Below are 9,399 nucleotides of genomic sequence, written 5' to 3'. Positions count from 1 at the left end.
CCAAGAGCAGCGGCGGCGGCGGCGGCGTCCGGAGCGAGCGCGGCGCGCGCCAGGCGCCCCGGGCAGGAGGCGGCGGCGGCGGCCCAGCGCCAGGACGACGCCGCGCAGCGCCGGACGCGGACCACTTTCATGCTGATTCCCCCGGACCCGGGCAGAGCTCCGGCCACTCCGCGGGCCGCCGGCCTCCGCCCCGGCCTGCCTGGCTCCCAGGGCGCACCCGCGCCCGGCGCCTCCGCTCTCCCAATCCTCCTGATTTCGATGGCTTTCCTGAATGGCTGACTGTGGGCTGCCCTGGACTTGGCCCCCGGACAGTCGCCTCTCCTTCTCCTCTTCTTCCTCCTCCTCCTCCTCTTCCTCCTCCTCCTTCTCCTCCTCCAACTCCTCGGCTGCACACTAGATCTGAGAGCGAGAGAGTGAACGAGAGAGGGAGAGAGGGAGGGAGAGTGAGAGCGAGCGAGATCTTTGGAGAGATTTTTTTTTTTTTTTTTTGCCTCCTACTTCTGTCTTGAAGCCAGACAATCGACTTGCAGCTCTCCCTCCCCTCCCTCTCTCCACATTCTGCTCCCACTCGCTCTCCCCTGTCCCCTTGCCCTCCCCTCTTGACGGAAAGCCCCCCGAAACCAACAAAGCTGAGCCGAGGGAAACAAACAAAACAAACACAACCGGGCCAGACAAGCAATCGACAAAACTTTGCAAAAGCAAAAAAAAAAAAAAAAAAAAAGAAAGAAAAGAAAAACAACAACAACAACAAAACAAAAAACAAAAAAGGAAAAACTGACCAACCTCAATCAACTAGCCCTGAGCCACCCGGGGCGCCCTCCCGCGCCCTCTCGCACCCTCGCACACACAAAAGGCGGCGCGCCGGAGCCCGAGACCCGGGAGCCGCCGCCACCCCGCCGCCGCCCGCAGCCAGGGGAGCAGAAGTCCGGACGCGGTTCCCATAGATATGGCAATGGTAGTCAGCACGTGGCGCGACCCCCAGGACGAGGTGCCCGGCTCTCAAGGCAGCCAGGCCTCGCAGGCGCCGCCCGTGCCGGGCCCGCCGCCTGGCGCCCCGCACACGCCACAGACGCCGGGCCAAGGGGGCCCGGCCAGCACGCCGGCCCAGACAGCGGCTGGCGGCCAGGGCGGCCCCGGCGGCCCGGGCAGCGACAAGCAACAGCAGCAGCAGCACATCGAGTGCGTGGTGTGCGGGGACAAGTCGAGCGGCAAGCACTACGGCCAGTTCACGTGCGAGGGCTGCAAGAGCTTCTTCAAGCGCAGCGTGCGGAGGAACCTGAGCTACACGTGCCGCGCCAACCGGAACTGTCCCATCGACCAGCACCACCGCAACCAGTGCCAGTACTGCCGCCTCAAAAAGTGCCTCAAAGTGGGCATGAGACGGGAAGGTATCGGCCTCTCATTTCTTCCCCCCTCCGCCCGCGGTCCCGGGGCCCTGGGTGCCTTTGGCTAGCCTGTTCTGGGTAAGGACACGGAAGCCCCGAGCCCTCCGCGTTGCAGTCGGAGGGGCTTCGGTTCCCGGAGCTGGGGGTCCGCAGCCCGGCACGGCCACCCCTACCCCACCCCCAGGCAGCAGGCTCTAGCAGGCTTTTCTCCTTCGCTCTGCCCTCGAGCTGCTTTTCCTTTCTTTTGCATTGATTGAGAGTTCATTCGAGTTCACCTTTCTGCAAGGGATGGATTGTTGTTTGTTGTTTTAAAGTCCTCTCTCTCTCTCTCTTTCTCTCTTTCCTTGTTTTTCCTGCATGTTCAACATATGTCCCTCCTCCTTACCCCTCTCCCCAACCCCCACCTTAAAAAAAAAAAAAAAAAACAACCTGAGATTGTACTTTTGTACAGGAGGTTCAAATTACAAATGGCAATTTTATGCACTTCGCCGTATTAACGCTGCCGCCTGGGCAGAGCTCATGTGACCCCTCCGTGGATTAACATTCTGCTTAAAAAAAGAAAATACCTCTTGTTTTCTTTTTATCCTTTCACTTTTGAAACCAAGAGAGCCCTATAGGGAGTAGGAAATTGTGGGCAAGGGGCCTTTGGGCCGCTGCTTTTGCTTTGCGCCAGTTGGGTCTTTGTGATAAAAAATTCGCCCAGAGCCGGCAACGGTGCTCTACCAATGGCGCGCTGCGCGCCGGGCGCGGGCTCCGGCTCGAGGCGAGCCACTGCCGGCCTTTCTTTGTGTTTCTGCGAGAGCGACTCTGCCGGTCCAGAGTCAGATAACAGCGGGAGCCTGAGCCTGGCTTGCTTTCCTCGGCCGTCACGGGCCTTCTCCGGGCTCCGCCAGCGCCCGCCGCCTGCCCCCTGCCTCTCTCCGGCTTCCTCTAGTCTGTGCCGGCCTCTCTCTCTTTCACTCTCCGCCCTCCCTCTCCCTTGTCTCTCCTCTTCGGAGCTCGCGGATCAGGCAAAGAGGCTAGCCCCTGCCGCTGTCTGTCGCCGGGGTTTCCCTCCTGGACTGGGGTTGAGGTTACCAGGTTCGGGGACGGTCGTTCGGGGGTGGCCACAGGCCGTCTGGGTAAACCTTGATGTCTTGTGCAAAAGCGTCTCACCCCCCCTCCCCTACGCTCCCCTCCAGTCCCTTCGCCAATCAATAAGAAATATCAGCTGTTTAACAGGTTTTTTTTTAAAGGGTGCCCCCAGAATGCTACATTCCGCTAAGAGCTCCGGGGACCCCCCCCCCCATGCAAAGTGACCAATGCTGGGTCCTAGGCAGACTAACCCCAGATGGGCCTCTCAGGCAAGTGTGGAGCTCTGGCGGTCAGAGCTGGCCTGGGAGGTGATTTGTGAGCGCTGGTTGCCGGGCGCCTGGCAAAGACTCCTGGGTCTGACTTGTAGCAGGCCTGTCTGTTTCTTGGCGCTGTTCTGGGGCCTGGGACAGGTTGGGGTCAGGTAGAAGGATGAGGGAGCAAGGCTGATCATTAACTGTGGAGTGTCTTCTTTCCTCCCCGCAGCTGTTCAGAGGGGCAGGATGCCGCCCACTCAGCCTACCCACGGGCAGTTTGCGCTGACCAACGGGGACCCCCTCAACTGCCACTCGTACCTGTCCGGATATATTTCTCTGCTGCTGCGCGCGGAGCCCTACCCCACGTCGCGCTTTGGCAGCCAGTGCATGCAGCCCAACAACATCATGGGCATCGAAAACATTTGCGAACTGGCCGCACGGATGCTCTTCAGCGCCGTCGAGTGGGCCCGGAACATCCCCTTCTTCCCTGACCTGCAGATCACGGACCAGGTGGCCCTCCTCCGCCTCACCTGGAGCGAGCTGTTCGTGTTGAATGCGGCGCAGTGCTCCATGCCCCTCCATGTCGCCCCGCTCCTTGCCGCTGCTGGCCTGCACGCTTCCCCCATGTCAGCCGACCGGGTGGTCGCCTTTATGGACCACATACGGATCTTCCAAGAGCAAGTGGAGAAGCTCAAGGCACTGCACGTCGACTCTGCCGAGTACAGCTGCCTCAAGGCCATAGTCTTGTTCACCTCAGGTAAGAAGGAGACCTGTTCTCAGGTACCCAAGAACTCCCAGGACAGAGTTAGGGCCTGGAAAAACGGCCAGCCCCACTTCCCCCTTAAAAGGCCCAGCTGCAGGGTGCATTTTAAAGCGGGAACTTGAAATAACTGGTGGCTTGTCCTGGCACGCATAAGGATGCTCCACACACTGACTCCCAGAGGGGCCTTGGGCCCTCTCAGGCCCCTTCCTCTCCTGCAGTAGACAACCTGGAACGCACTTTCTTGCTTACTCCCCAAGCTCAGGCCCTCTGGGCCTAGTTGGCCCCCAGGGAATCTCCTCAAGCTCTGGGCATTTTTTTTTTCTTGGCACTCAGGCTGGGCCCTCGAGGAGATGCCCCTGGGCACATTGCAGCCCTGGCATCATCTCTGTAGAAGAAAGTTTGTCCCTGCAGGGGGAAAGTTTGCCTGTGAACTCAGTAGGAGCTGGGGCTCCAGGCAACTTCAACCTGAGAGCAGCACTTTTCAAAATCACATTCTCATTAAAATAATGCAGACTGCCAGGAGAAGGGGGGGGGTGCTGTCAGAATAGGGCAGAAAGGGCTGAAGGACTACCATAATTCCCGAATGTCTGCAGGGGACTGAAGGCTAGCCTCTGGCTTCTCCTGTCCAGGCGAACACTTAAGGCAATTTTCAAGCATCCAAAAGTGTGTGCCAACTTGCACTGGATATGAATGTTGCTGGAGATTAAAAAAAAAAAAAAAAAAAAAAAAAAAAAACCATCATTGACTGCATTAGGAAATCTAATTAGTTTGCGTGTAGTTTAACCTGTGTGAGTAATAGATCTGATATTCATTAACTCTTGAGGCCAAATGATTTTTGAAAGTGTCTGGCTTTCCATTTCGGGCCACACCTGAGCCTTTTGGCTGCCTCCAGGCTCAGTTCAGCCCTAGCCAAGGTGGGTGGAAATTACCCCCACCCTTCACATTCTTGTACTGAGTTCTCAGCTGATTCCTTTGTCATGGTTGAGAAGGAAAAGGGGTTCCTGACTAAGAATAACAAACATGTGGACATTGGAAGGGCCTGGAACCTACTCACCCACTCACCCAAGCTCTTTAACCTAACAGGCAGAAAGCTAGAAGAGACTGTGAGTCTATGGGACAAACCAATAGAGCCACAGTTTCTTCTTTGTTGTTTAAAGAAGTGTGGGAACCAAATCATTAGCTGAGTCTACTACAGACTCAATCTGCTGTCTTGTATTAGTTACTGTTTTTCACACAGGGACCACCCTCCCCAGGCACCCCAAACCCTGCCTTCCAAAGTCCTTAGATAATCAATCAGAGGGCAGCACTCTGGCCAGGCCAGAGCTCTATGCAGAGGGTTTATTCTTCTCATGAGCCTGTCATAGCTAGAGTGTTTGCCTGACACCAACATAGTGGCAGGCTAGTCCTGTCCCATAGCCACCTTTACCCCATTCTCACAACCTGACACTCAGTCCATGTTCTCAGATGATGGAGGTGGCTGCTAATTTCTTGATATCACTGTTAGTTCTCTGCCTTTTTTCGTTGGTCTTTCAAGGAAAAAAATGCCTGGTACTATCGAAACATTTTAATTTATTACTGTTTGCAAGATATGGAGGCCTGTATAGAGAATGCAGATGGCCTCAGAGAGAGATAAAGGTCCCTGTTTTCTGATTCACAGGGAGACACACAGGACCAATGAGGAGGAAAGGAATCCTAGACAAACAGATCTTTTCATTCCTGACCATAGACACCTAGGCATTCTGTAGACACATAAAGTCCTGGACACGGTGGAGGAGGTTGCATGTGTGTTCTGGTGGTGGGGGTGGAGGTGGTAGTGACTGTTTTTGAATATCTGTTTTAATGATTCACAATATGCCTGTGTTAACCCCAGTCTTGTCTGGGGAGCCCTGAAAGGTCAGGTCACAACCTGAACCGTCTTCACCAAGAAGCCTCTCATTTCAAAGGCACTTATTGTAATTTCACGTATCAGAAAAAAGAAAAGTGTTTTCCTGAAGATAACAGGGAGGGGGGGTGATTCTTGGAGAGACCTGGGCTTAAAAAAAAATAAAGGGGGGGGGGAGAAAAGGGAAAGAAAAGAAAAGAAAAGGAGGGGAAAGAAACAGCTCAAATGAACAGAGAGATCACAGTTTGCATGGCTGCCCTTCAATAGGCTAAACTGACAAGATCAGTTTTAAAGGGCCACTTAAATCAGTTTCAAAGACTGGAGAAAAATGAGTTGCCCTCTTTGGGGAGAATCGGAGGCAGGGTCTTGGACGCCATTACTGAAAGCTGGGCCAGGTTGTCACCACCCCCCCCATCTCCATACACACTATATAATAAGCCAAATTCGGAGAAGGGGGGGCAAGCGTTGGTGGCTTTAGTTTTATCTGTCTGTCTGCCTGCCTGCCTGTGCACTTTGCACCAATGCACTTTTTCTTGGGCCTCCAAGTGACCCAGCCTGAAGACTAGGCAATGAAAGCCTGTAGCACCCAAGCGTGTTTTATTTTAAAGTAAACACTCCAGGACCATCTCAAGCTTTGTCGCCTCCCTCCTCCCCCTTGAAGTTTTCAGTGTATAGGCATTTCCAACTCTGGACGGGGCAGTTTGACAGAGAACTGTGGGCACACCTCAGGTGACCCCTCTCAAACCTCTTAATCTGATGAATTCTCTCTCCCTCTTTCCCCATTTCTTTTTAACTTTCTTCCAGATGCCTGTGGTCTGTCTGATGTAGCCCACGTGGAAAGCTTGCAGGAAAAGTCCCAGTGCGCTTTGGAAGAGTACGTTAGAAGCCAGTACCCCAATCAGCCAACACGGTTCGGGAAGCTCTTGCTTCGCCTTCCTTCCCTCCGCACGGTCTCCTCCTCAGTCATAGAGCAATTGTTTTTCGTCCGTTTGGTAGGTAAAACCCCCATCGAAACCCTCATCCGGGATATGTTACTGTCCGGCAGCAGTTTTAACTGGCCGTATATGGCAATTCAATAAATAAATCAATCAAAATAAGAAGGGGGAGTGAAACAGAGAAAGAAAAGGCAAAAGACTGGTTTTGTTTGCTTAATTTCCTTCTGTTAAGAAAGGATGTTACAAGTTTGCTAAAAGAAGAGAGGGGAAGAATTTAATGGACTGTGAATTTCAAAAAAAAGAGAGAGAGACTGTCAAATGAACTTTTACAGAATGCATTAAAAAAAAAAAAGAAAGAAATCAACTCCTGTGTTGAGCAGAACAACTTGCTACTTATCATTTTTGTATAAAAAGGAAATTAGTCTTTTTTCTTTTTGGTAAATTTTTGAAAAATATTGCTAAAAGTGCATCTAAGGAGATTGGGAGAAAATTAGCAGAATGGACAAAGTAAGTCTTTTTTTTTTTTTCCAAATTATTAATTGTCCTGTGTCTATGTACCTCTAGCTGTTTTTTTTTTTTTTTTTTTTTTTTTTTTTTTTTTTTTTTTTTTTTTACTTTTCTGGTTCCAAACCAGTTTATTCTGTGGTTCTATAATAAGTTTTGATATAATCTTGGCTTCTTAAAAACTGTGTATCATTAAAATATATGTTCTGCAAGAATTAAAACTGAGTCCATGAAGATATCCTAGGAAGACATAAAACTTTAAAAGGCAACTCAGAGATGATGGAAATGCACTTACAAATGGTGGCCAAATTTTTTAGGTGAAGTTGAGCACTCTAATTAGCAAGCTGGAGGAATCACATCACCACCTAGCTCCCCCTTCCCCCACCCCATACCATGGCAAACCTAGCTTTTTAAAAATATTTTAAGAAAGAGAAGGAACTGTGGAATTTATTGGCAGCCAAGGAATGTGTCCAAGACACAAGCTGAGGTTTTGAATAAAAAGTGAACTTTTGTAATTTGAATTGGGTTCCCCCCCCTTAGTTCTTGAATTGTTATGAATCCTATATCTGTTTGTATATTTGCAAGCCCTTTGTATTATAATTGTTGATATTTCCCCTTTTTAAAAAATTACCATTGAAATCAGCATGACAAAATAACACTGTTGGCACTTATAGGTAACGTGATTGATTCAGTATCTTAGAGTTTACAGTTTGTGTTTTTAAAAAACTGAAGGTTTTTTTTTTAAGTGCAACATTTCTGTATACTGTAAAAGTTATAATAACTGAACTGTTTGGTCGAGTCTTTGTGTGTTATATTCCAAGGAAAATTGAAAGTATTCAGAAATTAAAATATTATTTGATATCTGAAACCTGCTTGGCTGTCCCCACTCACTGTCTTTCCATCGAGTTGAGCCCCTGTGAGTTCTCACTGAGCCAGCGGGGGCCCCATTTGTTTACTCCCCTCAATCAGTTTGTTCAAAGGTAGACTAGAGTATTTGCCTGTTTAATTTGGGTGTGTGCATGGGGGGGAGCTGAAGTTAATGGTTTATCTATGGTTTAGGAAGTGCCACACTGATATAGTAAGCTACCCCCATTCACCTAATCCTCCTTTTAATTAAAAATGGATTTTCCAGGAAAAAAAAAAAAAAGGCCCTTATATTTGTCACACTTAAGTGCCTGCTTAGGGAAGGTATTGTGAAAAGTATTAGAAACCTTGAGATCAGTATCTATTTTATGATCAGAAAAAAAAATGCTCTTTTGTACATTTCTGACAGTTATGCAGAGGACTGTTCAAGCAAGCCAATCACAGCACTGTAAAAAAACAGGGCAGTTGTTTGCAATGAGTTTTTCCTTAAGTAAGTGTGTGTTTTGTTTTGTTTTGTTTTTTAAAGATATTTCGAGGTTCTCATCTAGCGTGGCTGTTGAGAGGATTTTTAATACAGTGATGTAGCTGCTAGCGATAAAGGGTCTGTTTTTTTCATGTATATATGATAACTTGCAGTTGGCCTGCCTTTCCCCTCCCCCTCCCTCTTCAGTCTGTGAGAGCATGACCACAGGTCAAGGGAATCTTTTCCATTGGAGCTATGTACATAAAAACCCATGGACATTTGGACATTTCAGATTGCATACATACAATCTGCTCTTGGGATCCTTCGTTCTCAGAAACTTTTTTTTTTTTTTTTTTTTTTAAGAAAAAGAATAAAGAGAACTTTACAGGGTGTGCTGATTTGGGAAGTCAACTATTTGTTTCTGTCCCTTATTCTCTTCCTGGTTTGGAGAAAGCTCAGTGCTGGAAACTTGCAATTTGTTCTTACTTGGACTTTCCAAGCTGCCCTCCCTGACGATACTTTTACCATGTTGTGGTTTAATCTTAAAATGAGGGAGGGGGCTGATGACAGAGGTGAAAGTAAAGGGATCATTTTGCCAAGTGCATTAAACTTTGATGCTGTTCTGGTTCATACATGCAGACCTGAAAACTCTGCCTGATTTAGGCAGAGATCTCCATCTGATCCTCAGCTTCTCTCTGTAGATATATAGATATATATATATATGAATATGAATATAAGTATGTTTTACAGCACAGCATCTGACCTGTAGATGGAGGTTTTATTGGTTGTTTATTTTCCCCTCTTGCAAGTGCTATCCATGTGAGTGTGTGAAGTTTCTCTACTAGTAAAACATAGGCCCTTTTTCTTGTTTGTTTTGTGTTAGCTTATTGTAAACAGCCATTTGTTGTAAATTATTATTGGCATTAAATTATAATTTATGATTTTCAAAGCAAAAGATATTCCCTGTTTTATTATGCTTTAAAGTATGTGTTCTAGGCGTTGAAAAAACCTCTCTCTTACTCTCTCTAAGTTTCAGCGATGAGCTTGGGGGTCTTCCAGGCAGAGAAAAATAGGACTCAAATTTTTTCAACGGGTTAAAATAAAACCCCTTGTATACATTTAGAGTGGCCGGAGGAGGATCTGTTTAGAGTCTTGAGTTCGGTTTAAGTTTATTGCATTTAAAGAAAGTTTTTCTTTTCACGCTGAGTTAGAACAAAAGATCTTTGCTGCGACTGAATTAGACAAAAGACGAGGGCTGGGACCCAGCGAGTGCGT

General features: G+C 48.6%; 1 protein-coding gene across 3 annotated transcripts in view; it reads left to right on the top strand.

Annotated features, from left to right (window-relative positions):
* Nr2f2 (nuclear receptor subfamily 2 group F member 2) overlaps positions 1-7,665 on the top strand; it is a 13,557-nt gene extending 5,892 nt beyond the window's left edge. The window contains exons 1-3 of one of the 3 annotated variants that reach the window (XM_055609496.1): positions 26-1,388; positions 2,943-3,470; positions 6,163-7,665. In XM_055609496.1, coding sequence (XP_055465471.1) covers positions 947-1,388; positions 2,943-3,470; positions 6,163-6,437 — 1,245 coding nt within the window. In that variant the 5' untranslated portion in view covers positions 26-946 and the 3' untranslated portion in view covers positions 6,438-7,665. Of the gene's footprint in view, positions 1-25; positions 1,464-2,942; positions 3,471-6,162 lie in introns of those variants that run through there. The other 2 variants (XM_055609498.1, XM_055609497.1) reach the window with 2 other exon arrangements.
* The last annotated feature ends 1,734 nt before the right edge of the window (positions 7,666-9,399 follow it).

The sequence above is a fragment of the Psammomys obesus genome, unplaced genomic scaffold, assembly GCF_907164565.1.
Source record: "Psammomys obesus unplaced genomic scaffold, mPsaObe1.curated_primary_1811, whole genome shotgun sequence".
Lineage (NCBI taxonomy): Eukaryota > Metazoa > Chordata > Mammalia > Rodentia > Muridae > Psammomys > Psammomys obesus.
The sequence above is the reverse complement of the archived record's forward strand: the minus strand, read 5'-3'. Positions and strand labels throughout refer to the sequence as shown.